Genomic DNA, 27,006 nt, shown 5'->3' with positions numbered 1-27,006 from the left:
GCCTTAAACTGGGGAGACAGCGCATGACTGGGGTCATGCAAACACTGCCTTTTTAACTGTCCCGCATGATCACTTTCTAGGAGCGGGGGCAGCATGGGAATGCTTTAAAAAAGCAGTGCTCACATTTACGGATGACAAGCGAAGTCACCCAGGACGTGGGCTGACAGCACCCCACCCCTCTTCTTGGGGGTGTGGGGGGGGGGGGAGAATGGAGAAAAACTACTGGGTGAGGGGGGCAGGGGGAGGAGGAAGAATTAAAACACAACAATCAAACCAACCTTTAAATAGTAACTTTTAAAAATATAAAAACAGGTCATTACAATGACTTTTCATTTTCTTTTTTTCTTCAGGAATCAACTTGTCTTCTACCCTCGCCTCCCTTGCGGCAAGAGCCTTAACAACAGGTGGTGGCTGAGCATCTGAGACCCAGAGAGAGACTGAGAGACAGGAAGAGAGACAGACTCTGGACACCCCTCCCCAACCTCAGAAAGGTAAGGGCACCCACCTTGCCCTTCTCTTCGGCCTCCGGAGCCAGGTAGGGGGAGGGGCTCACCTGGGAGCAAGAGCATTGGAGAGGGGTACACTGGGAACCCCCCTCCCTTCTCACCAGACAGAATCACACATTATAAAATAAGCCATAAAAATGCAGTATAAAAATTATCTTCCATATGCTACATCCATGGAGAGCCCACCACCAGGACTCGTAACAGCCTTTAGCTTTTCCTTAGAAGAAAAAAAAAAAAAAGACCAAAGGAAAAACAAAACAAAAAACAAAATCCTAATACCTCAGAACATTTTGGTACCAAAAAGTGGCACCTGCAGGAGCTGATATTCTACCTGTAAGCTGTTTGGGCTCCTAAGAGAGACAGGAAGCCAGGAGAAGTCAGCACGGTGCACCCCCAGAGGAACCCCTTAGACTCCGTCCTGCAGGTTAAATACACATTTTCCCTCTAAGGAGACAGTAAGGGGTCAGAGGCAGGAAAGTGGGGAGAAGGCATTTTATGAAAGGACATCACTTCTAATTCTTTTTATTCAAATTAAAAAAAAAAAAAAAAAAAAGCACCCACATCAGTTGCTATTTTTTTCTCTGGTAGCTCCCTGAGCTGAGTTGCTATGCGTTCCTCTAACTTTGTGTCCTTTTCAGGCAGGTTGTGTCCGAAGATTAAGTAGGGCTGGAGACAGAGTGCCTTTGAACTTCCATTTCTCATCACGACAACCAAGTGTGCACCAAAGAGAGATGGAGGTGGGGGTGGGGAGGGGGAGACAGACAGACGGACAGGTTCAGACGCCTGAGAGGGGGACCAAGAGGCTAAGTAAGAGGCAGGTGGGACTCGGGAGGCCACAGAAAAATTCACCGTTGTTTCTGCTGCCGTCAGCCTGGACGGGCACCCATCTCAAGCTCTGCCTGTCCGTCAGTCTGTCTGGAGCTGGGTCCTGACATGCCTTAAGACGATCCCCAGGTCCACATGGAGACACGCTCACCCAGGGGGTACCTGATGGCTGACCTGGCTGCCTCCTCAGCCCAGGCGTCTTCTCCCTCTACCACTCCCTCTTCATTCTGCCCGCTCCCTGCCTCCCCTCCCCAGATGGGAACTTCTGTTTAAAAAAAAAAACAAAAAACAAAGCCACCACCACGAGTGGATTACAAATACAGCAGGCGAAATACACGGCTGGCGTTGCCGGTGGGAAGGGGCCTCCTCCCCCGCGGACCAGTCCGAGATAGGAGTCTGTTATTTACACTTTTCACAAACCTTGTGCGCTGCACAGTCGGGGACGTGAAACCCTCCCCCACTCCCTGGTACAAACGTGTGGTCCACGCTCCAGCGTCCCCGAGGCGGGGCAGGGGGACACATCAAAAGAAAGGGGAAGGAGAGAGATTCACGAGGGTGTATGTGAAGAGCCAGAGCCACGAGCCTCCAAATAAATCTATGTGCAGCCTCTGCCAGCATCGTGACGGGAGGAGGAGGGGAGAAATCCATCGGAGTCCGTGAGACACAGGAGTCCATGCCCAGGAGCCCCGGCCGTGACGGGCGCGCCCTCTCAGCCCGCCGGAGCGCGGTGCTGGGCCACTGGCTGCCCGTTCTCCGTGTCTGCAGGGTCTCCCTGGCACAGCCGAGTCTGTGTCTCCCAGAGCGTGACAGCCCCGTCACAGTCCTTGCTTAGTAGATGACCTCATAAACCGTGGCCTTCTTGTCACCAGAGCCTGTTACAATATATTTGTCATCCGCCGAAATGTCACAGCTCAAGACCGACGAGGATTCCTTAGACTGCAAGAGGAGAGAGAAAGGACAGAAACTCACTTTTTGGGTACTCAGCACTCTCTCGGTGCTCTCTGAATTCACCCGCCCTCTGCCCAGCCTGGAGCGCACGCTGCGAGGCCTTCAAACACAGCCCTTCCCATTAGAGGGGCCCCTTCTACCTGCTTCCCCATAAGGAAAAGCTCATTAACTGGGCCAGATGTGATCTTTACAGTCAGCTCCGAGCAGCAAAACAGAGCACTTGAGTGTGAGCTTTGCATCCCGAGTTTACAAACAGGAAGAAGCGTTTCTGAGCTGGGAGCCGGTATCAGTGGGCCAGGCCCTCAGTCTGGTGAGCTAAAAAAAAAAGGACTTGCACCTAAACTTTGAACATCCAGTGTAACCAGAGACTGTTGAAAGTTACATGTGTGATGCACCAGATGCCAGATCTCCAGACTGCATCAAGAGTGTCTTACTGACTCGGAGAGCAAGTGCGTGTGACTATGTGTATGTACGCATGACTTTGTGTGTGTGTCTCTGTGTGAGTGTATACAAGTGAGCGAGGGAGAGTGCAGCATCAGGTCCCAGGTTTTGAAAACTCACAAAAAGCCTCTTCCCCCTCTCTCACCTCCTTCTGGATCCTTCTCTGGCCCCATACCTCAACTTACTTGAAACCAGATGACACAGCTCAGAAAAAAAAAAAGCTTCCCAGTTTGCTCACATGCCTGGTGCACCTCCTGTGAGGGCTCAGCGTGCAGGCCAGAGCCAAGAGCATGTTTTTATTCCTCCTTGCTCTAGAAATCCTACAAGAGCCCCTGCTAAAAGCCCTCGCCCCAATCGGTCAGACGCCACTAGCAGCAGAGTATGGGTCCCGCTGATGTGCCCAAGTCCAAAACCGCGCTGCTGAGAAGCCGTCTTGGACCCCCAGCAGGTGGGGGTCAGGGCAAGTCCTGCTCTGCATCCCCTATCCCTGCCCCATCACCGTGGCCAGGCCTGGACTCTCAGCAGAATCAAGAGGGGCACTTGGAGGGCGGGTAGTACCTGGAATATGCTGGCTCCATACGGAGTCCTCCAGGCGTTGAGAAGGTTATCTTTCCCAGTGCTCACAAACCACTTGCCTGCAGGCAAAAGAAACATCAGGTTGTGGGCGGCTGCCCTCTAAAGCAAGACCCGCCCCACACATGGCCAGCCATCATGGAAACGCAGTGTGACCCACTAACCAGCGCTGGGCTGACTCTTCCCTTGTGAGAAGCGTTTTGTAATCAAGACACCCACCCCACTACCCTGCCACACACACACAGACACACGGACACTCAGATACTGCCTTTCTCTGCAATCAAGGGGAGGGGTGGGCAGGCTGGGACAGAGAAAGGCAGGATCTGCAGTTAATCATAGGGATTACACTTCCCCAGAAAATTCTTTTTAAAGCCACCAAGCTCAACTGACCCATCTCGATTCTACTACTGAAAGATGGCAGGAGGTACTGGGGATGGCGAAGCTCCAAGCGGCTGGAGATCCAGCCAAAGGCGGTGGGTCTCTGCAGGAATGTCACCAGAGCTTCGCCTGCGTTAAAGCTCCAGGGCTCCCGAAGCCCTGGGGGGTGCCTGCTATTCCTTGGTCCATAAAGACCTATTGGGGCTCAGAGAGGCTGGGACCGTCCTAAGCTACACAGCTAGTCAGTGGGCCGGCACAAACTCCAGTCCAGAGCTGTGGCCACCGAAGCCCACGGTCCAAACCGCCTGGAGGCACTGCCCGCGGGGCTGGGCATACTACCCCTCTGCCCCGGCCAGCAAGGTCTGGCTCCGGCCTGGCGTCACAGGCGTCCGGTACCCTGAGGCAGTATCTGCATCCTCAGATGCGGGGCGGGATGGGGGTACTGGTCTGGGTCAGGAGGCTGGTGCTGAGACCGTGCTCACTTAGGGGGGCTCCGGCCCTCGTCTGAGCTCTGAGCTGCGTCCCTGCACGGAGGGCTGGCCAGGCTCCTGCTCCCAGGCCCCCGCGCCCCAGGCCCCCGCGCCCCAGGCGCCCCCCAGCCCCTGCTGCCCAGGCCCCCGCGCCCCGGCTCACCGCAGTAGGCGAACTTGAGGGACAGCACGCAGCTCTCGTGCAGGTGCAGCTGGTACTTGTCGGGCTTGGTGTGGTGCAGCACCTCCACGTTGCTGCTCTCCATGCCCACGGCCAGCCACTCCCCGGTGGGGCAGTAACCCAGCGAGAAGATCTGCGCAGGAGGGGAGGACAGAGATCGGCATTCTCCAAAACCACGGTGGGGGCGGCTGAAGGGGGGCCAGGACGGAGAGGAGGGGTGCTCCTCCACGGCCCTGCTCAGGAACCCTGTGGGCTGTCTTACTGACTCCCTCCCCCGGCACCTCCCCACCTGTCGTGTGCAATGCGAAGGCCCCCTCTCTCCCCCTCAAGGGAATAGTGTTTTATCCCCAATCAACTTCCCAGGTGAGGAAGCTGAGGCTCAGAGAGGTTGCTGACTCTAGAAAGTAAAGTAGCAGAGCCAGCATTCAAACTCAGGGATGACACAGATATTTCACTTTCAAAGTTATTCTCTAAGTCTCAGTGACTTTTACCTTTCCTTAAGAAAGATATGAGTAAATAAAACACTAATGTATTAAACATGCAAGATTAAAACATTAACACAAATAATACAATAACAAAAGATAGTACCTAGGATTTATAGAATGCTTTCTATACCCAGGCTTATAGCCAAGGCTTTCAGAGGGACCATTTCAGGTGCTCACACCAGACCCATGAGGTAGCTATGACTATTCCCATCCCGTGAATGAGAAAACTGAGGCCAAATGCTCGATGGCAGAGGAGCTGGGAGTCAAGTCTGAGCAGCAGGGGCAAGTGCGACCAACTCCAAAGCCTTGTGGATTCTATTTCATGGCCACTTCCTCCAGGAAGCCTTCCCAGATGACTCAGGTTGGTCTCAGGTCCATTTGCAGTGATTACGTGTGAGGACCCCTTGTTCCCCTGAACCAGCCCCTGAGACCCAGGGAGGGAAGGCCCCACGCTGCTCCAGTGGATGGGGAGGCGGGGTCTCAGGCGCACACCTGGGAGGTGAAGTCATGCTGCTGCAGCTGCCGGCCCTCCCGCAGGTCCCACGAGCGCACGGTGTTGTCCAGGCCTCCCGTCCACAGCTTGGTGCCATCATGGGAGATGTCTATGCAGCTGGCCCCGTCCGTGTGGCCCTGGAACTGCCTAGGAAGGCCAGGCAGGGGTGAGGGTAAGCCCCAGGGAAGCACTGACTGCTATGTTGACAGCTGTCCCAGGGAGATGCCAACTCTGTCCCAGAAGAATAGTAAACTGTGGTCCACGGTCCCCCAGGGCCTCTCTCCCACTCCACTCGAGCATCTCGGCCAGGGCCGGTACTTGCATGAGCTCACAGGAAGGCAGGACTCAGACCCAGCAGCTTTGCTCCTGAGGCCCCACACTTAAGCTCCTCCATTCCGGGCTGGACGCCTCTTCTTCTCCCCACGTTTCTCCGAGTCTCAACTTATCTGAGAGTTCTGCCCTACCAGGTCTGCTCCAGGCCCCCTCTCCCCAGAGCTTTGTGCAAGCTCCTGATCCACAGAGCCCTCCCTCGTCTGCCTGTGCTAGGCACCTGGCACAAGCCATCATTTCACCTGGGTGCCCTTGCCTGTGCCATCCTGTCCACACCCCAGCACCTCAGACAGGCCAGTCACAGCCACGATGCCAGACACGGCCAGCACGGCCTCCCCAGGATGAGGACCCCCGCTCCCTCCTGTGCCTCACCTGACCAGGGTCTGGTTGTGCAGGTCCCACACGGCGATGTTGCCGTCACTACAGCAGGAGAAGCAGACCTTGGCATCAGGGCTGATGGCCAGGGCGTAGCAGGCCGGAGCCGAGGACGTCAACTCAGCCTTGATGCGTGGCGTGGGGGAGGCCAGGTCCCAGATGGTGAGCGTGCTGGCCTCGCCGCCCACGATGAGCGTGCGCCCGTCGGGGAGCAGCTTACAGGAGCGGATGTAGTTGTCCCTGTTCTGAAGGGGGAGGGGGCAGCGTTCAGCACCACCCACCCCTCCTCCCGGGGAACTGCGAGAGTCCCGTCCAGCAACACCGAGCACCCTCGCCACGTCTGCTCACTTTTTGCCCTTATTCGCGGCCACCAGGCCGACCCCACTGCTCACTTGTGACTTTTTAAACTTTCATTTCTTCACAAACCCCTGGAGACCAGCATCATCTCCCCTTACAGACAATGAAAGCAGGGCTCAGAGAGGTTTGCCAGGTTGCCCAAAGTCTCCCAGTCGATACAGGGCTGCCCCTGGCCAGGTCAATGGGGTACCGCCCCAGGCCCCAGCTGCCCCGCTCTTCTATAACAGCTAGAAGGGATGCCCGCTCTCCTATAATAGCTAGAAGGGATGCCCGCAGCCCCGGGATCCTCACCAGGCAGTCCAGCTGGGAGATGGGGCTCTTGCTCCCTGGCTGGCTGATGTCCCAGATCTTCACGCAGCCCTTGCCTCCTGTGTAGACGTGGCGCGTGGGGTTGCTGATGGTCACCGCACACACCACCTCCCCGTGGCTGAGTGTGTTGATCTGCCGGGCGTGCCTGGGGATGCCAGGGCCTGCCAGGGCGTCGTGGGGGAAGGGCACAGGCTGCATCTGCCCATCGGCGCTCACATGGAAAGAGTAGGCTCTGAAAGAGGGAGAACCACGTTTCTGCCATCTCCAGTCCTCTAACAGTTTCCTGACTGGCCCTATCCCCTACCTGGCCTGCCTGCCTCCAGGTGTCCCCTGCCCTGATCTTAGGAAACATGGTAACCCCAACCTCCTTGACCTGGCTCCACCAGGGCACAGACAGCTTCATAGTCCTGCCTTGACTTCTGCCCCTGCTTATAGATCCTCGCTCCAAACCAGGCCACTGACCCCTCATTGCCTTGGAATACCCTTTCCCACCATCTATACAATCCCTAGCACTCTGACCCCGGAAAGGCCCCAGCTTGAATGCCACCCCTCCTCTAGGAGCCAGTAGTACTAGGGAAGAAAATCTGTTTGCTCCCCCAACCCTAAATGAATCACAGGGTACACATGAGAGCTGGGGTGAGCCAGTGTGGCCCGCCTGCTGTTCCAGGTCACACGAGTGCCACCTCGGCTAGAACCCACAGGAACCCCAGGGCAGGGAGGATCCATGGAATCCGGATGTGAAACGTTCCTCCCTTCTCAGAGCCCAGGGATCACAACCTCAACCCCAAACCCCCTCCCCTTCCTCTTTCAGAGGGAGCCTGGGGGCAATCAGGAGTGCATCCAGGCAGCCATCAATGGGATTGCAACCTGGCTCAGGGGTACCCCTAGAAGGGCAGACACGTTTCCCCAGGGGAGGTCCATCAGGGCAGGGGATGGGTGGGTGGGTGGTGTGCTCTCTGCCCTCCCCAACAAGCAGAAAATAAGTAGTCAAGGCTTACGGTTTTCCACCAGGAATGGAGGCGAGGCTTGAGGGCAGGCCTGTGGCCCGCATGGGGGGGTGAGGGTCAAAGCCAACCTGTAAGGCAAGACAAGGCCAGCCCTTAGTGAGGGGTGCCGCTCTCCGTCCCCCACTATACAACGCCCCAGCCCCAGCTTCCTCCCCCGCCACGTCCTGTCCCACCAGCACCACACGGCCTCTTCAGAGCCCGAGATGGTGAGCAGAGCAGAGCCCCCTGTTCCAGCGACAACAAGGCCCGGGCCCTCTCAGTAACAGCAGACACACCTTGGTATAACACACGGGCAGCCCCACGGGCCAAGCCCCTGCCTTGTGAAATCACCGTGGGATTTCCCACCCCAGAGAGCCCGGAAAGACGGGTGAAAGCCCACTTCCCAGATGGAGAGGGGCAGCCCAGGGAGGCTCTGTTGGTTGGGGTCCCATGGTGACAAAAGGGCGGGGGGTGGGAACCAGGTCTGTGACCCCCAAGAGTGTTCTCCTCTGGTTCCTCATGAACACTCTCCCCCAAGGCAGCTGCCTGGTCACTGGACCCAGAGGGCACCCTCTGCACATAGGAAGGGTCTCTCTGACCCACTCCAACTCCCCTCCAACTCCTTTCCCAGCCCCCCCCCCCGCCCCCCACAAAAAGGAGCCAAAAGGTCTACGTACAGCTCCAAAGCTCACCATTGGCGATCGGCCATAGGCAGCAGCGGCGGCGGCCGCAGCCGCGCTCATCTGGGGCGGGATGTTGTGGAGGCCTGCGTAGGCGCTGGGGCTGGTGAGGGAGCCGTTCATCTCGTGGTGGCTCATCATGGCAAAGGGCGCGGCGTAGGAGCTGGTGATGGAGATGGGTGTGCGCAGGGCCGAGGCTGCAAGGAGGCGGACGTAAGCTGGCATGTACCGCCAAGGGGAGAGGGTCCCACCCCTTTCATCCAGCAAAAGCCCAGGCCACCAGGCTGCCTCTGGCCCAGAAGCAATCTTTCCTGTGTTCTCAAGCTATCCACTCCAGGCAGTCCTGCTGGGCTGAGCTCACCTACCAGAGATCCCCATATTCACATCCAAGAAAGTCTGAGGTGAGAGATGTGCCCGCCTTTTTTTATAGAGCAGGACTCAGAGTCCCAGAGAAGAGCATTTTTCAGAATCTCACAGAACTAACAATAAAGGCAGACAGACACTGATGGTGTCCCGAGCTGTCTGAAGCTCCTTCCACACGCTGATTTCAACAGTGGCCCCAGTAAGCCCTGACGTGAGTGTTGAAGCAGCAGGCCTTCACCTCGGTGTCAAACCTGACCAAGTCCCGCAGAGACAGGCCCTGGGACAGCCCTGACTCTGACTCCCTGCCTGGTGCCCTGGCCCATCTGTGCAGCTCCAGCCCCGGCCCGCACAAGCCCTCCCCTCAAGCACAGTCAGCTCAGCCCCATTGTGCCTACCCATTATACCTATCGGGTCCATGCCTGGAGGTTTGCCTGGCATCGACCGGAGCCCCGGGGTCGTGCTGGTGCCAGGAGTTGGGGCATCATTCCGCGGGGTTGGCGTGTTGGACTTGAGTCCAGGGGTGGAGGATTTGTCATTCTGCAAGGGGGAAACACAGAGACCAAGGGAAGCTATGAAGATTCCTTTCTCCAAGAGCTGGGCACCACATGAGGCCTAGTTCTCAAATCTTCTGCCACACAGCCCCTCCATTCTTGCCCAATCTTGTTTGGCAGGGACTGTGCTCATTGCTCCCATTTTACAGATGCAGCAACTGAGGCTCAGAAACAGTAAGCACAGGGTTCAGCCTGTGAGTGATATAGGCAGGACGTGAACCCAGGCCAAGCCCAATCCATGTGCTTTCTGCTCCACCCCTTCACCTTCTAATCAGCAGCACTCCAGGTCCAGCCCTTTTCCCAGAACTTTTTCCCTCTGCCCCAACCCTCCCCAGCCCTCTCCTAGTGTCTGCGGTGCCAGGGGCAGACCCCACATACATGACCAAGGTCTTTGGTCTTGGAGGAGGGCGTGCTGCTGGAGGAGGCCACCGAGGCGGGGCTGGTGGGGGCGTCCTTCTTCAGGCCACGGGCCTTGTCCAGCCCATTTTCAGGAGGGGAGTGTGCCGGGCTGACACGGGGTGTCGCAGGGTCCTAAGGACACAAGTAAGGCAGAGATGTGCTAAGAGCTATGACGAGCCTGAGTCTTCTCTGGTCCCACGTGGAGGCAACTGGCTCTTAACGACCTAATCTGACCCCCTTCTCATCCCAGAGACGGGGGGACAGAGGACAGAGTGGGTGGGTACGTAGAACCTGCTCAAGATTGAACATGAGTTCAGGACTGCATGCTGGGCAGCTGGCCCTCTTGACTTCGTGTAGATCCTTTCTAGCTCCTCATTCCCAGCTGAGGCTGACCCATGGGGCTCACCACCCCCAGACCCCAGGGATGGTGGGGAGAATAGAGCTGACCTAGAGGACCAGGGGAGCCGGCCCTCCACTGGGATCTTCAGAGGTCTCTCTCTCTCTCTCTCTCTCTCTCTCTCTGGAGACCCATCCTAGTAACCCAGCGATGTGAACGACTCCCCAGCCACCAAGCAGCCAAGCCCTGTCTTCCTCCTCCTGACCAACCTGATGCCCCCCATCCAAAGGCCTCAAACCCGGCTGGGGCTGCCGATAATGCTGCAATAGCCGAGACACAACAGCTCCCACCCGGGACAGGAACCACCTCCAACTCCCCACACAAAGAGCCACCCTGCGACCGGGAACTGCCCTCACCTCATTGGAAACGTCCACCACCAGATCATCACTCTTGTCCCCATCACTGTCCTGCATGGAGAGAGAAGCCAATGAGAGACCACACCCACCCCAGACGGAGCCCAAACCATCCCATTTCCACCAGCCAGGAGCTGAACTTCAGCCAAACCCCAAAGTCCACACTGTCCCCACTCAGCCCCACCAGTGGCGGCCTCCTCTTTGCTGGTGCAGCCTCCTGGCCCCGGGGTCATTCGGCTCCCACAGCCACTGGCAGCCTCACCCACACCTGCCCCATTATATTTCTAAGCTCCCTTTAACTTGTCCCTCTGGAGCCAGACACCTCTCTCCAGCTGGCCTGACATCCGCCATCATTTCTAAGTGCGCTGGTCTCATTCCCTCATGTCCATCACAGTGTGGGAGGGGTGATTAGCCTCGTCTCCCAGAAACGCAGCTAAGGTTTTGGCTGAGTGGTATGCCCAAAGCCCCAGAGCAGCCAAGTGGCTGGACAAGAAGGGCTGGGCCCAAAGGCACTGGCTCCCACACCGCATTGCCCCCTGCCCTCTGCCCAGCCTGGCACACGCAGAAACCATGACCACCTGCAGGGTTAAAGTATGAGAGAGGGCCCCTAGAGCAGACCACAGATTCTGGGGGGCCGTGATGGTGGAACGGGGTTGCTGGCCCATCTAGGAAGGGGCCCCTAACTCTCCCCAGACCCCACAGAGCCCAGGGAGACCTCTCTGCTCACTCTCTGGCTGTGGCCCACATGCTCAGAGCGCATGGATCTGTGCAGGCTTCCCATGCCCAGGCCACCTGCCCTCCCCCGTGGGCCACCTCTCCACCCCCACATGGACCAGGTCCTGGGGCGGGGGAGGGCTCTTCCTTCAGTCCGGCCAACCCCACACAAACCCCCGCGGAGCCCCCAGACATACGTATCGGCTCAAACTGTCCTTCTCCTCTGCTTTCCGCTTCTTGGCTTCCATGCTGTAGTCTGCAGATCCCCGGTGCTTCTCACTAGCTCGCAGGCTTTCCGAGGGCGACACTGAGTTATTCTGGAAGCAAGGGGGAGACTTAGCGTGAACATCTCATTCATGCATCAATATAGCTAAGTGGGGTGACCCAGAAGGTCAACTGAGGTGTCGTGTGTCCTGCGGGTCTTGGCTCCATCAGAGCCTCACCAGGGAGGGACGCCTTCCCAACTCCCCAGATTTGGTTCCTCTAGGAGAGGCCCTGAGAGCATGACAATTCTCTTTTGTAGCAACGCCGCTGCTGTTAGATAATTAACCTGGCACGAGCCGTTGGCCTCTGGCCTATGAGCCTGTATGCTTCATGAAGGTGGGGGTTGCACCTATCTCCTCTTCCACCCATCTGGCCTCAAGGAATGGATAGCTGAATTTGTACGGAGTCTTGAAGACGGATCTGAGCTGACAAACTGGGGCTATGCAGAATACTTCATCTGCTAAACCTGACAGGCAGGGGAACTGCCAGGCGCCAACAGGCCTCCCCAGTGTAGGTACGCAATGGGGCACTTTGTGTGAATGCCCTTCTGTGATGGCGTGGCCTCCCGCAACCTATAGAGAAACACCAGGGTTGCAATGAAGCAGAAAACACAACGTCATGAAGCCTCTCCCTCCGAAGATGGCAAAAGGCATAGAAGGCAGGTAGAATTCCCCTCCCCTCTGTGACAATGGCCAAATCCAGGCCCCGAGACGATGGGAAACGTGCCCAGGGTCCCCCAGCGGGAGGCAACTTGAAGAAAACCCAAGGTTTTTATGCCTGGAAAGGACTCAGGAGCTCTCCCTTCAACTACAAAGCAAGTGAGGATGAGAAGAGTTTGAAATTTAAGGCCTGGGAAGAGGGAAGGTGGGCTAACAAGGTAAGGCAGGAGAAACACCCGCCAATGGGTCTGAGGATGGAGTGGCCTTGGAAGTTGAGAGCTTCTCTCAGAGAAGGACTCCAGCTGGTGGTGCGATGGGTGACTAGGGACGACAGGCATCACGTGGCCTCCAACACCGGGCAGGGAGCAGGCAGGGAGGTGCGATGGGCAGGGGTACCTGCCAGCAAACCTCTATGCCAAGTGAAAGAGACCACAACCCCCTCTAGGGGACCACTGAGGTTTGTTCCTTCCTAAGAGACTACACTGGTGGCTCAGTGGTAAAGAATCCACCTGCTAATGCAGGAGACACAGGTTCAACCCCTGGGTCAGAAAGATCCCTGGAGAAGGGAATGGCAAACCATTCCAGTATTCTTGCCTGGAGAATCCCATGAAGGGGAGGAACCAGGCAGCTGTAGTCCATGGGGTCGCAAAAGAGTGGGACATGACTGAGTGACTAAACAAGAATAACACAACAAGAGACTGCACCACACCTTCCCCCGCATCACTCAGCACCCTCTTCTGGGTACCTGCCCTGGATCAGGCCTGGGGATGCATGCAGGTGTGGACGAATGAACAAGATGCAGTCCCTGCCTCTCCAGCAGCTGACCACTCAGCTGGGGCAGGGCAGGGAGCAAAGTCCAGTCCACCCTCATCCCCATGCCCGGGGTGTGTGACAAGCCTACATGGGGACCTGCAGGGATGAGGAGGAGGCCCTCCAGAGGCAGACGGAAAGTCTCCGCACTTCCCCCAGAGGCAGGGGCTGGTGTTCTGGGGGAAGCGGTGCGGGAAGGAGCCGCAGAACTTCATTTCCTCCCCTAAGCCGGTTTCTGGGCAGCCCTTCCCTGCCAAGCTTCTGCCTGAAGCAAATTAAAATGGCAGAGTTATCAAGCCTTGAAGAAAATATGGAGGTTATAATGGAAGTGCAGCTTCAACCTTCCCCGCAGCTGGGCAGGCGCGGCAGCGGTGTGCGCACAGCCGCAATTCAATTAGCCGCGGCGAGCGCCGGCAGAAAAATCACCGTCATTTCATTTCATTTCCTCCGACGGCAGCCACCCCGTGCTAAGCAGAAAACGCTCCCAGCCCCTCTGCTCTCGCGTGGGGAGCGAGGAGAGGGGGCGTGAGGCCGCTCCTGTTTCTCCCCACGACCCAGGCCGCGGCTTGGAGAACAGCGGGTTCTTTCTTCTGCAGTCAGCTGCAAACCCTCGCTGCTACCGGAGGAGAGTCATGTCAGGCGTTTAGCGGCATCGATCCAGCCCGCCTCTGGCTGGCAGGCGGCCAAAAAACTAAGTATTTTTTATTGCTTCGGCTAGGCAAGGAAATATGAATGAAGCTACCTCTAATTGGACTCCAGACTAACCCCTCTGGGACAGCTTCCAGCCCGGCCAGTCGGCCCCCCTCCCACTCTGACATGGCCCTGTCTTTCCTGCCAGGGCCTCCTCATCTGTTGACAACCTGGTTTCCAAAGGGCTTACGTTCGTTTCCACTCCCCCCGCTCCGCCCGACACCACGGCTGCGCGTACACGTGTAAGCCCCTACCGCCTGCCCCCCCGGGTGACCAGCCCACAGCCCTCCCGGCCAAGGACGGCGACCCCATTCATTTCCATCGAACTCTCCAGGGGCCCCTCTGCCCTGAGTTTCAACGTCGGCGAGCACTGTGAAGAGCCCAGATCTTGTGGGCTCCTCGTGGGATTCTTTAGCAGAAAGCATTCACAGAGAGGGCGCAAAGCCAAGGCCAAGAGAGATGATGAGGACGTGTGAAGGCAGTGAAGGGACTGGGCAGCCACTGCTCTCTGTGGCAAGTCCATGGTAAGCAGGTAAGCTGGGTGCTGGATCCTGTGCTAAGATCCTGGGTCCTGTGCTAAGTGGGGTCTTCCTAACTAAGCAGAGAGGCTGGCTGAGTAGGAATATTCCCATATTACAGATGGAGAAACTGAGGCCAGGAGAGGCCAAGACGGCTACCCAATGTCCCATGAAGCCGGGACCAGGCTGGGCCGTGAGGTGTCCAGCCCAGCCCTCTTCCTGTCTAGGCAAACTACCTCTCCAAAAAGGCCACCTCCTGGGATCAACACGAAAGCAATCAAAATGGATTTGCAGCCTCAGCTGTTCCTTTCTTATGCACCTAGCCATTCCTGGGCCCAAATGGCCTGGATTTCTGAGCACACGGGGCGAGCGGAGAGGGGACACACGTGAGCACTGCGGCTGATGGGAGGTTTAGAGTCAGCCCAGTGGAGGGCTGGGGAGGGGACGTGGGTCGAGATGGAGAAGCCACCCGAGGAAGCTGCTGTTTAGATGGTTAGTTAACTGCCTGACCTTCCAAGTCCTACTTAACACGAGGTAATAACCAAAGCCATCCTAACAGATTAGATGGCCCCAGATACAAGGACAGCGATGAGGAATAAAATAGCTTTGCTAATCGCTGGAGGATTTTTTTTATCCAGACTCCACTGCGCTTATTCAGAAGGCTTATTCACTTGAAACAGAACCTCTGAGCCTCAGTGTGATCAGAAAGATTTACGGCAAATCTCAGAGCTGGCAGACACGCAGGCAGCCTGGCCTTAATGCTCGCTTGCTAGCACTTCTTAAACCAAGTTAAAGCCTGCAACAGGGAGAAACCTCAGGTGTTGGGAGGAAAGGAAGAGGATACAGGATCATATAGGAGACAGCCAACCTGGGGGACAGGGAGGCATTCTGGCCCCAAATGAGAGAGGGACACCAGGGTCCCGAGCTCTGGGGTCAGCCCCGTGACTCCACAACCCGCCTTGGAGGACTCAGGGCTGGCCGGCTGACCTCTCCAGTAATCACCTCTTATATGAAAAGGGGGTTAGTTACAACTCACTTAGCCCAAATCTTCATTTGACAAATGATGGCCCTAAAGCCTGGAGAGATAAAAGCTTGCCCAAGTGAAGGTCAATCAACAGGTGACGACAGCTCTTATTTCATGACAATACCTGCCCCTCCCAGGAGCCCACACAGGGTACCCCCTCTTCCCAGCACCCCAAACGCACCCAACAGGCCCCAGAGTGCCAGCACTTACCGCACTGGATTCTCTCTCTTCGGGGACAGAAGGCCAGGAAAGGAGGAGGGTCGGGTCCCACAACACAGAGAAACAAAAAGAAAGCAAGGTCAGTCTCGTCCAGCTGGCTTTACGCTTTGCTAGCTCACGGGTTTTAAAATGGGCAGTGGCCTGGCTCTCTGAGTCACCCCGGGTCAGCCAAGGCAGGGCCATTAGGTGACGTCTCTCAGTTTGGAAATTAACCGCCCCAATTCCATCGCTTTGCCGGGCCACCAGGCCTGGGTGGGGCTGCAGGGGGCTCTCTGGCCTAGCACTCCCTGCCATGCTGAGAAAGGTGCCAAGATTACTGGTCAGCAGTTTTTAAAGCCACAAGCTTAGGAAGTATCGTGCTATGTAAAATATCTATAGGATCTGAGAGTTGAGAACATTATTGTTTTTTTTTAAATTAATTATGGGAATGGTTTTTTGGTATGGTGTTTTTATTAATTATCACCCTTCTCTTTCTTTGCCAAGAAGCCCCTGGAAGCAGAGGCCTCTGATTATCTGCCCAGTCAAGCACTAGCTCCCTGATCTTCCTGTCTGCTGCGGAGAGGCCCTCTTCCTCTGCCGGGAGGATCATCCTAAGGCAGAGACAAAAATCTTAGTCTCAGTTCCCAGGACCTGCTACCACTCTCCCCAGTCCCGGCCTGGGCAGGATGGTGACACTCCAAGGCCCCGGTGCCCATAAGGCATTGGCATGTGCCCCAGTAAATATCTAAGCGTAAATCAAACCATCACATGGTACACCTTAAACATAATGTTACGCGTCAATTGCATATCAATAAAGCTAGAAAAAAACATCTGAGGGCAGACCACACAAAGTGGTCCTATTTGCAAAGGGTCTGCTAGGAAGCCAGGCCCTTTCCCATCCCGATAAAACTAAGCCGTCCTGATGCCCTAAGCTTCCTTGTGGGAAGGGCTGAGTGAAGGGTGGGGGGGGTGTTCTTATTCCCCATCTTCCTAATCTTCTCCTTGCAGCAGCACCAGCACCGTCTCTATGTAGTGTATAGCCCCCTAACAAGTCTTTACTTGAGAGTCAACTGGGTACCTTTTCCAAGGACCCTCTATGGGTTAAACACCTGGGAACTTGGCCTTAGTCCTCAGAGGGCTAATGATCTCTGTGAGGATAAGACGTTTTCCAGGGAAGGATAAATGATGATGGCAACAGAGGTCTTGGGACTCCGACTCTTAAACTCCTCTGGGAATTTGAAAAAACCCTCAGCTTGGCCAGGAGGGCCGCCTGAAAGAATGGGACTGGGGCTGACCCTTGGAGAGTGGGCAGGATGTAGCTAGGAAGATGAGAAGGTACTCCAGGATGAAAGGACCAGATGTCTTCCAGGGCAGAGAAGAGTGGGTACACTTCAGGGATTGGGGGGGTGGGCCTGGGGGATGGGGCTCTGGTTTCCACACACCAGGAACTTCACTGATGGATGGCTCCAAGGCGTGCTAACTCCTGGTCCTAGGGTGATAGCATTCGCTGTGTCTGCCCACAGCAGGGCCTCTAGAGCCTCTGCCCACACCCCAGCCGCGCCCCGGCCCCGGGTCGCACCTCTGTGGTCCAGCTCATGGTGGTTCTTCTCGTCCTTCACTGACAGGTGGGCCTGGCTGCCCAGCGCGCCAAGCGCCAGCAGCCCTGAGCTGCTCCCCGTCACTGGGGGGATCCCTGGAGGCTGGAGGCCTGACGGGTGGGGTGGCAGCTGGACCGGGGGGCCGTGTGTGGCATGGGAGAGGTGCTGCGCCTGGAGCTGCTGTTGCTGCAATGAAGTGGGTGGTGAGCACGGCCGAGCCAGGAGGGCGGCCAAGGCCCGGGCCCTCTCGCTCCTCCAGGAGGCAGCAGGGGAACGCGCACCGCCCCCCTACCCCACCCCAAAGCTTCATCCCCAGCTCAGGCCACATGCTGTCATGCTGGAGGAAGTCTGTTAATGGACTGCAATTTAGACACAAGATTTATGATGGCAAACACCACCTCCTCCCCAACCAGGACAGAATTTCTCAATGTATGATTCCCAGCCCAAGATAAATAAAGCATGCATTTAAAAACCACAGTCATCAGGGCTCCCTCTCTGTGGAGGGCGATCCACTTTTAAGCTCCCAGCGGTCACAGTTTTGCTCATGCTCACATGCCTGCAAACGTCAGCAGCCAGCGTCTCCCACCCTTAACCCCGACCCTGGGGAAGACTCCCTAATTCTGAGGAATTCCACGCCTGCCTTACAGAGCAAGAGCAGCACACAGCAGAAGAGCCCTGGGATCAAGAAGAGTTTGGGGCCAGAGGAATGAGAACCCACGTCACTAAACAGGAGAGCAGACACAGGGTAACAAGAGGGGGGCTTTGGAATTAAGACAGATCTGGATTCAAACCCCAGCCCTGGCACTTACTAGCTGGGTGACCTCAGGTCACTAAGTGATCTCTCAACAATAGCGAACGTTTACCAGAGGGCTTTCCATGGGCCCCCTTCTCCCCTACTTTCCCCAAATCTAGACATGTATTAATTCAGTTATCATCAATAGATGGAGAAGGAAAAGGCAACCCACACCAAATTCTTGCCCGGAAAATCCCATGGACAGAGGAGCCTGGAGGGCTATAGTCCATGGGGCCCCAGGGTCAGGCATGACTGAGCACGTACCACGACGACTACCATCAATAGCAAGGACAATAATCCCTAAGCAAGGATTCTGCTCCGGGGACGTCCCAAACACCTCACTCAAGCACTGGTCTCAGAGTCTTCTTTTCCCCTCGTCCCCTTGTTCTCCCCCAGCAGCCAAAACAAAACACCCTTTATCAATCTTAAGACTATGTCAAGAACCATGGGCACCATGCTGCTGACTATACCATGACCAAATATTTCATAGAGATTGAAACATTTCTTAGGAATGACTGGGGCCTAGGGTTAAACACACGTCTTTCTCTCAACAAGCACGAGGGGAGGGAATGGAAATTTACTGAATGCCTGAATGAATGCCTGGGCCCTTTCCAAATATTATCTCTGACCCTTTCAACTACATGGCAGAAGGATTGTGCCCACTTTAAAGACGGCGAACTGGTACTTAGGGGCTGGAATAGGGTCAACTACCAACATCATCCAAAGAATGTTCCTAAGGAGACCCCCTGCCCCAGAGCACGAAGAGTTTATGGGGGTGACAGACAGCGAAACCCTGACAAGCTCACCTGTCAATGTGAACCGTGGCTCTCTGGCCACTGCTGACAGACAACAAAATAGAGTGAAGGCCCACCGTTCTGGATGGACACGCGGCTCCAAGAGGCAACACGTGTATTTGAGATCAGGGATTAAGAGCTTCCCAAATGGCTTATCAAGTAAAGAATCTGCCTGCAATGCAGGAGACACAGGAGACTTGGGTTCAGTTCCTGGGTTAGGAAGATCCCCTGGTGGAGGAAATGGCACCCCACTCCAGTATTCTCACCAGGAGAACCCCCTGGACAGAGAAGCCTGGTGGGCTACAGCTCATGGGATAGCAAAGAGTTGGACACGACTGAAGTCTGAGCACAGAGAACACGTTAAGAGACCTGCTCTTCCTCAACTAAACTGCGAACTGCCAACCTCATGCACCCCCAAATTAATGATCCCCACTTTGCAAATGAGGAAACTGAGGTACTACACTCCTAGCCCTGCAGGGCTCCTTTTTCAGTTTAGCGGGAAAAGGCTGGGACCACAGCCATCGCTCAAGACCTGGGATGTCTCTTGGTGGGAAGTTTATGGAAGCTGCTGGTGGGCACTGGTCCGGGTTGCAGCCTGACCCTCAGATCTGCCCTGAGACTCCAGGCAGAAACAAAGTGGAGGTGTCTATCCTAAAGCCATCCACCTCCCAGAGGCAAGGCCCATGGAGATGCAGCTGGAACAGTTAGTTGGGACGAGGAACATCAGTGGGGCATCCTGCTTCCTGAAAGGTGAACCAGTGAACCAGCACCAGAAACTTGGAACACAGTCTATAATTGCAATTGCAGTGGCTGTACGGAAGACACTGGCTTTCAAAGTTGTTTAGCCTCTAAGAGGGAGAGGGTGGTTTTCTGCAGTGGCCCATGAAGCAGGTGTGTCTTCTTTGCAACAGAGGAAAGGCAGCTTCCATGTACTTCTCATCTTCAAGCACAAGAGCAGGACCCTCTGCACAGCCAGAAATTTCCCCGAGGTCTGCTCTGGATGGATGGAAGGCATGGTCAGGAGCAATCCAGCAGGCTCCAGGATGCAAGGACAGACAGCCGACCTCCCAGGCTTCTCTCTCAGGGCGAGGACAGATGCCAGGGCTTGTCGGGTCAAGGGTCTGCTGACAAGCATCCTGGTTTTGACAGAGAGTGAGAAAAAAAAACCTTCTCGGCAGCGGGGCAGCTGGCAGTGTTCCACCTGTCTCTCCATCCCCGTGTCGCAGGCAGGGCACAGCCATCCTCAGGCTGCATTCCTGTCCCCATGACACTTATCCGACCTCAGAGGACGAGGGGAGGAAACACAGCGACATCCGAGTGGGAAGGTGACAGGGTTTTCAACTGGGGAGAAATGGGATCGAGTCCCCCACCCGAGAAGGTGCTGGGCTCAACTCTGCAGCAGCCCGTCTCCAGCTTCCACTGTCCCCTCCAAGACCAGGATCTCTCTGTCCACGAAGTGAAAGGAAGTCAACAATCCCCCTCAAACCCCCAAATAGCGGGCAAGGCCCCTGGTGAGCGCCCCGCCTCTCGCCTTTCACAGTTCATGCCAGAACAGCAGCCTGTCAAGAGAACACGTTCTGCGGGCAGACGTGTGTCCCTGTCCTCCTCATGGGTGCCAAGTGCCCAGGTCCTGGGCTCACGAACATATGACCACTCACTCACAGGGGAAGCGGACGGGGAGGCCCTTGCTGGCCAAGTCTGTGTAACTGGACTGTGCACATCATGCTTCATGCCTCTGCTACCTCATTTAATGCTTCGCTTCTCAGGCTCATGATTTGGGTTAAACCCAGTGAAGTGGTCTTAAGCCTTTCCAGGGCCGAGACCCACTGAGGATGTCCTAGCTGTATAAGACGGAGACGTCTCGCCTCCAGGGGAGAGGAGGGCAGCCCTGACCTCTGCCTGGTCCTTCTACTTCCTGCCCACACAAGTGGCCCCCCAGCTCCAGGCGGAATCATGCCTCCGTGCTCTGCTACAGCTCGGGGGGCTTACAACAATGCTGTTACTCCATTTCAGAGACAGGGACAGGCTCAGGGGGATGAAATGACTCTGCTAAGCCAAAGAGACCAGACCCAGGACTGAAACCCAGCCTGACTTTTCTCTACCATGGCCCCCAGCTGAGAGAAATGGATGCATTCATTCTAAGGTACCCTTTCTGCACCATCCGTCCCCCTGTCAACCGAACCCAGCTCATCAGCATTGCGGAGGGACTGCGAGAACCTCAGGACTGGCTTCAGCACACTCTGCAATTTGTGACAAGCTACAACCTACCTCTTCCTCTCCCCTAGCTAACCTGAAAGAAAAAAAAGTAACCACCGACAAGGACCCACTGTATAGCACAGGGATCGCCACTCAATATACTATAACCTAAATGGGAAAAGAATTAGAAGAATAGAAAGATGTATATGTATAACCGAATCACTGCTATACACCTGAAACAAACACAAAGTTGTAAATCAACTATACTCCAGTACAAAAAAAAAGCTATCAACACTTTATAACATCTCTTCCACTAATAATTTTCAAGGGAATACAGCCCAAACTGTCAGTGGGCAAGTGGGGTGAGTTGGCCACTTGACGCAAAGAGCCAACTCATTGGAAAAGACCCTGATGCTGAGAAAGATTGAGGGCAAGATAAGGGGGTGGCAGAGGATGACATGTTTAGATAATATCACTGATTCAATGGACATGAGTTTGAGCAAACTCCGGGAGATAGTGAAGCACAGGGAAGGCTGGTGTGCTGCAGTCCATGGGTTTGCAAAGAATCGGACATGACTGAGCAACTGGATAACAACAGCAAGTGGGGTGAGCGCCCCTCCACCTGCCATGTTCAGAGACTTTGAGCCAGCGTGGAGCAAACTGAAACGCAAGGTCTGGAAGTGGTGGGCACCATCAGCTCACTGTGTCTAATCTGCCTAGGGAGACCTTTTGCAAGTTGCTGACCAAGGGACAAAACTCTGCCCCCGGCCACCATGCTCAGGAATCTTTTGACTGTGTAAGGATCCCCTAATAACCTGGATCCAAGAAGAGAGGGTGTGGATCACGTCTGCAGTAACCGGGTTTTGTAGGCCCTTCACGAGCACACACACACCTTCAGGCCTGCCTTCCCCAGATGGACATGAGTTCCCAGTGGCCCCGCAGACCAGCAAGCCTGGGCCTCCATCAGTCCCTCCCTCCCCTCTCACCTCACACCAAGTTGATGCTAGACCCTGGCCTCTCTCACCTGGAAGGGAGACCCTAGAAATCCTCTAACCCGTGTGATAAACACGCCCCTCACTGCAAGCACGCCAGTGATCAGGCACGCCGCATACCCGATCTCTCACCTCTCTCTGACATAAGCCAAGATGCGAAGGCAGAATCCTTCCACGCCCTGCCCAAGAGAGCCCCAGATGACTGACTGAAGCGGGCACATCATCCGACACTTGCCCAGCCCTTCACCTTTCCACAGGTGGAGAAACAGGCCTGGAGGACCTAGGTGACTTGCCCGAGGTCCCCCAGCTCCCAGACCAGGAGGCCAGGCCACTCCTCCCCGCCGAGGGGCAAACCCAGCTGCCATGGGGCAGGCCCAGCTGCTGTCCGGGCCTCCTGGGCCCTCCCTCCACTGCCCTTTACCGCGGGGGCAGGACTCCGGGCCCCTCACCCCCTTCCTCCCCATCACTTTCCTGAGTCAGCCGGTCACAAGCCCGCTCTCCCGCTCCCTCCTTCACAGGATGCCCCGGCTGGAGAGAGCCCGTCCATAATTCCGGCCTTGTGAGGTTCTGTCAGGCGCAGCGATTAGACGACTGCCCGCTTAATGACAGGGCGACGGCTGCGTTCACTCAGAGCTGGAGAAGCAATTACCTCGAAAATGGGGGTCACAGGCCCCACTCGTTGGCTTTAATTGAATTCCAATATCTGCCTCGAGCTGCCTTGACCTAACGCGTAGCTTCCTAAATACTCCTTGAAGGAAGCAGAGCTAATCCAAGCAGTGCTGCTTCTCTCCAATTCCACTCTTTTCTTAGAACTTTTATAAAAAAAAAAACTACTTTCATAAGAGGATTTTAATTCCAAAGGGGGAGGCGGTGAGGGGGCAGAGGGGACCCCACTGTGGCCACAGCAGGGGCAGGAGAGCTGGGCCTACAATATGGATGGTGGTGAGGGGCTGGGAGAGGAGAAACTTCAGAGAAGGCACCTGCCACCCTGCGTCCTTGTCCACCACTCTCAGCACAGCCATGCAGCTGTGAACCGGCCACTGAGGAGGACGACACTGGCCCCACACCAGGGCTGGACTGGACAGGAGGTGGCAGGGGAGGAGCCCTGAGCCCAAAGCCAGCCTGGGGCGTCTGGCCTGACTTTGCTCTTGAACCCTGTGTGACTGGCTGTCCATGAGGCACTCCCACACCTCCACAAAGCAAGGGCATCAGTTGATTCAGTGGTTTTCCACCTTGGGCCTTTTCATGCACTGCTGCCGGTCCCCCACTGGGACATTTTGCAATGTCTGGCAAACATTGTGGGGTGTCACAACTGTGTGTGGAAGTCACCGGCATCCAGTGGGTGGAGACCAGGGCTGCTGCTGAACACCCTCCCGTGCATCCTCACAAACCATCCGGCCTCAAAGTTCATGAGCCTAGAGGCTGCAGGACCCTGGGCTAGGTGGTCTCCGAGGAGACCTCAAACTGTACAATATTATAGTTTCCCTGCTGGGGGCTCTGCCTCCCAGATCACCGGCTAGAAAGAGTTACCACCCACTCATGTCTTCCTTCCCGGCCTCCTCTCCGTTCCTCCTGCACAAAGGTGAGGGTCTGCCCCTCCCCCAGCACTGCCAGGATTCAGACCAGGCTAACGCTCCCCTGCCCAGCCCCCTGCAGGCAACTCAGACCAGAAGGACGGAACCCCGTAACCATTACGGGTCCCACTGACATGATGAAGGGTGAAGATCTACCAGCATCGCCCTGTCACTCCGACCCTGCCCTCCCAGCAGTCCTGGCCCAAAGAGATGAGCTGGTCCACCCCTCTCCTGTAACAGACACAGAAACTAGGGTGTGAAGAAAAGACAGGATCTGCCTGAGGTCCCAAGGGGAAGAAATGGAACTAGCACAGAGGGCCCCAGGTTTCCCCCCCCAGAATCAAGAGCCCAGAGACAGCATTCATCCCACCAAGCCAGAACTTTCTGCACCTTTAGTTCCACCTTGAAATAATGACTGTACTTAAGGACAAGAAGAGGAGTGAAGACCAATCAAAGGGCTAGAGAGACCCTAGCCAACCAGTCCACCGCTTCCCAAGCCGGACTACAGTGCAGAATGATCTGGAAAAACACAGATTCCCAGTCCCACCCCAGACTGATGGAAAAGACTTCTGAGGGGGGTGCCCTGGAATGTATATTGTTCTGAAGTCCCTTTGGGGACCCACACTCAGTCAGGGAGACCTGGCCAGGGGTCCGTGATGGATGCTCAGCCAGGCAGCTCAGCGCACGGGACAGCAAGGCCCAGACCCGAATGCCACAGCACGCTTCACAGCACAGAACAGCAGAGACAGTTCTGACCTCAGGAGGCCCAAGAAGGGCAGATCTTTGCCAGGGAAGGGACAGCCCCCCCCCCAGGGAGGTGGGAGAAATCAGGCTGGCCTCCAAGGTGATCCCAGAGCCCTCCACCCCTCCTTTGTTGGAGACACCAAAAGCCAGGGTAGGATGGGGCTGATGAATTTAGGGGTGGATTGGGGTGTGCAGATACCCCTTTAACTTGGGGCCTGAGAGGCAACTGGGGAGCCACTGGAGAAGATATCCAGGTGGGGCCAATCCCATGAGATGCGGGGGGCACTGGAGCCCTGGGGCCGCCATTCTTTGAGGCCAGCTGAGGTCAGGGTCTGTCTCTGGTTATGGTAAATGAGAGGAATAAAAGGGCTATACACACGGTGAGAGGCAGATTGGGGAGTCCACGTACCCCGATGATGGCGTTCAGCTCTGTCATGGTGACCTGCTTGGCGCGCTCCACGGCCTGCGCCACCTGCTGCTGGTGCTGGGGGAGCAAGGTCTGGTCAGCGGTGGGGCCTCCCTGCCCAGGAGGCTTGGGGGTGGGGGGCCACACGGGGCAGGAGGGCCACAGTCCTCGAGGAGGGCCACAGTCCTAGAGGAGGGCCACAGTCCTAACAGGAGGGCCACAGTCCTATAGGAGGGCCACAGTCCTAGAGGAGGGTCACAGTCCTAGAGGAGGGCCACAGTCCTAACAGGAGGGCCACAGTCCTAACAGGAGTGTCACAGTCCCAACAGGAGGGTCACAGTCCTAGAGGAGGGCCACAGTCCTATAGGAAGGCCACAGTCCTAGAGGAGGGTCACAGTCCCAACAGGAGGGTCACAGTCCCAACAGGAGGGTCACAGTCCTAGAGGAGGGCCACAGTCCTAGAGGAGGGCCACAGTCCTAGAGGAGGGTCACAGTCCCAACAGGAGGGTCACAGTCCTATAGGAGGGCCACAGTCCTAGAGGAGGGCCACAGTCCTAGAGGAGGGCCACAGTCCTAGAGGAGGGCCACAGTCCCAACAGGAGGGTCACAGTCCCAACAGGAGGGTCACAGTCCTAGAGGAGGGCCACAGTCCTATAGGAGGGCCACAGTCCTAGAGGAGGGCCACAGTCCTGACAGGAGGGCCACAGTCCTATAGGAGGGCCACAGTCCTAACAGGAGGGCCACAGTCCTAACAGGAGGGTCACAATCCTAGAGGAGGGCCACAGTCCTAGAGGAGGGCCACAGTCCTAACAGGAGGGCCACAGTCCTAACAGGAGGGCCACAGTCCTAACAGGAGGGTCACAGTCCTATAGGAGGGTCACAGTCCTATAGGAGGGCCACAGTCCTAACAGGAGGGCCACAGTCCTAACAGGAGGGCCACAGTCCTAACAGGAGGGCCACAGTCCTAACAGGAGGGTCACAGTCCTAACAGGAGGGTCACAGTCCTAACACCACAGTCCTAACAGGAGGGCCACAGTCCTATAGGAGGGTCACAGTCCTATAGGAGGGCCACAGTCCTAACAGGAGGGCCACAGTCCTAGAGGAGGGTCACAGTCCTATAGGAGGGTCACAGTCCTAACAGGAGGGTCACAGTCCTAACAGGAGGGTCACAGTCCTAGAGGAGGGTCACAGTCCTAGAGGAGGGTCACAGTCCTAACAGGAGGGTCACAGTCCTAGAGGAGGGTCACAGTCCTAACAGGAGGGTCACAGTCCTAACAGGAGGGTCACAGTCCTATAGGAGGGTCACAGTCCTAACAGGAGGGTCACAGTCCTAGAGGAGGGTCACAGTCCTATAGGAGGGCCACAGTCCCAACAGGAGGGTCACAGTCCTAACAGGAGGGCCACAGTCCTCGAGGAGGGCCACAGTCCTCGAGGAGGGTCACAGTCCCAACAGGAGGGTCACAGTCCTAGAGGAGGGTCACAGTCCTAGAGGAGGGCCACAGCCCTATAGGAGGGCCACAGTCCTAACAGGAGGGTCACAGTCCTAACAGGAGGGTCACAGTCCTAACAGGAGGGTCACAGTCCTATAGGAGGGTCACAGTCCTAACAGGAGGGTCACAGTCCTAGAGGAGGGTCACAGTCCTATAGGAGGGTCACAGTCCTAACAGGAGGGTCACAGTCCTAACAGGAGGGTCACAGTCCTAGAGGAGGGTCACAGTCCTAACAGGAGGGTCACAGTCCTAGAGGAGGGTCACAGTCCTAGAGGAGGGTCACAGTCCTAACAGGAGGGTCACAGTCCTAACAGGAGGGTCACAGTCCTAGAGGAGGGTCACAGTCCTAACGGGAGGCAGACCAGGGCCACTAACCAAAACAGGACACGGGGGATGGGGAACCCTTTAAACCCTTTTCAATGAGCATGTACGCCAGAGGAGGTTGTGTAAAGCCCCAGGTTGTCGACTTCTGTCCACATGAACGGAAGGACAGGGGCCGCTCTGGCAAGGCACAGAAGACAACGCAAAAGAAGGTCTTACCTCTTGTGACAGGAAAGGCATGATCTGTGCTAAGATCGTGTTCAGCCTCTTTGCAATCTCTGTCTGCAAAGGGAAAGAGGCTGCGTGAGGCTCAGGCAAATAAATCAAGTTGCCAAAATGTCAGACTGTGGAAGGGCAACCCCCCGCCAAACCACAGGCCCTTGACAGGCTCCGTCCTTCCACCCTCTATGGACCTCCTGCCAGGAGGCCTCGTGGAATCCACAGCGTGCAGCAATTCCTTCCAACTCCCTCCAACCAACCCAATTTCCAGGAGCTCCAATTTCCTATCAGAGGTGGTCTCCATGTTTGGTTCAGAGTATACAGTTTGCCTCCTCTGGAATGGAAACCCTAACCAAAACAATGCAAAGCTAAACAAGAACAACCCCCACACCACCCACTGCGGCGAAACCTTTCGTAAGAGCGGACACAGCGCGATGAGAAGGAATTGCTATGCCCAGTGGCCCCACAGGCAACTGCAATTCCGACTCTCAGACTCCCAGACACATCAGGAGGTGGGGGAAGACCCCCGGATGCATGTGCCAAGTGCTCCCTGGGGCCAGTCTCATGCCCAGTGATGTACAGCTGAGAGGGTTTCCCTCACC

General features: G+C 56.2%; 1 protein-coding gene across 8 annotated transcripts in view; it reads right to left on the bottom strand.

Moving 5' to 3' along the window:
• Positions 1 to 275: 275 nt before the first annotated feature.
• The window catches only part of TLE3 (TLE family member 3, transcriptional corepressor), a 49,181-nt gene continuing 22,450 nt past the window's right edge, over positions 276 to 27,006 (bottom strand). Inside the window, exons 5-20 of one of the 8 annotated variants that reach the window (XM_043919766.1) lie at positions 26,405 to 26,467; positions 24,378 to 24,452; positions 16,857 to 17,061; positions 15,290 to 15,306; positions 11,312 to 11,431; positions 10,404 to 10,454; positions 9,630 to 9,782; positions 9,096 to 9,237; positions 8,335 to 8,534; positions 7,670 to 7,746; positions 6,654 to 6,903; positions 6,003 to 6,250; positions 5,300 to 5,447; positions 4,305 to 4,455; positions 3,279 to 3,355; positions 276 to 2,267 (exon numbers count right to left, since the gene is read on the bottom strand). In XM_043919766.1, coding sequence (XP_043775701.1) covers positions 2,160 to 2,267; positions 3,279 to 3,355; positions 4,305 to 4,455; positions 5,300 to 5,447; positions 6,003 to 6,250; positions 6,654 to 6,903; positions 7,670 to 7,746; positions 8,335 to 8,534; positions 9,096 to 9,237; positions 9,630 to 9,782; positions 10,404 to 10,454; positions 11,312 to 11,431; positions 15,290 to 15,306; positions 16,857 to 17,061; positions 24,378 to 24,452; positions 26,405 to 26,467 — 2,085 coding nt within the window. In that variant the 3' untranslated portion in view covers positions 276 to 2,159. Of the gene's footprint in view, positions 2,268 to 3,278; positions 3,356 to 4,304; positions 4,456 to 5,299; positions 5,448 to 6,002; positions 6,251 to 6,653; positions 6,904 to 7,669; positions 7,747 to 8,334; positions 8,535 to 9,095; positions 9,238 to 9,629; positions 9,783 to 10,403; positions 10,455 to 11,311; positions 11,432 to 15,289; positions 15,307 to 16,856; positions 17,062 to 24,347; positions 24,453 to 26,404; positions 26,468 to 27,006 lie in introns of all 8 variants that reach the window. The other 7 variants (XM_043919768.1, XM_043919767.1, XM_043919769.1 and 4 more) reach the window with 7 other exon arrangements.

This window comes from Cervus elaphus, chromosome 12, assembly GCF_910594005.1.
Source record: "Cervus elaphus chromosome 12, mCerEla1.1, whole genome shotgun sequence".
NCBI classification, from domain to species: domain Eukaryota; kingdom Metazoa; phylum Chordata; class Mammalia; order Artiodactyla; family Cervidae; genus Cervus; species Cervus elaphus.
Note: the sequence above shows the minus strand (reverse complement) of the source record. Positions and strands in the feature narration are given on the sequence as shown.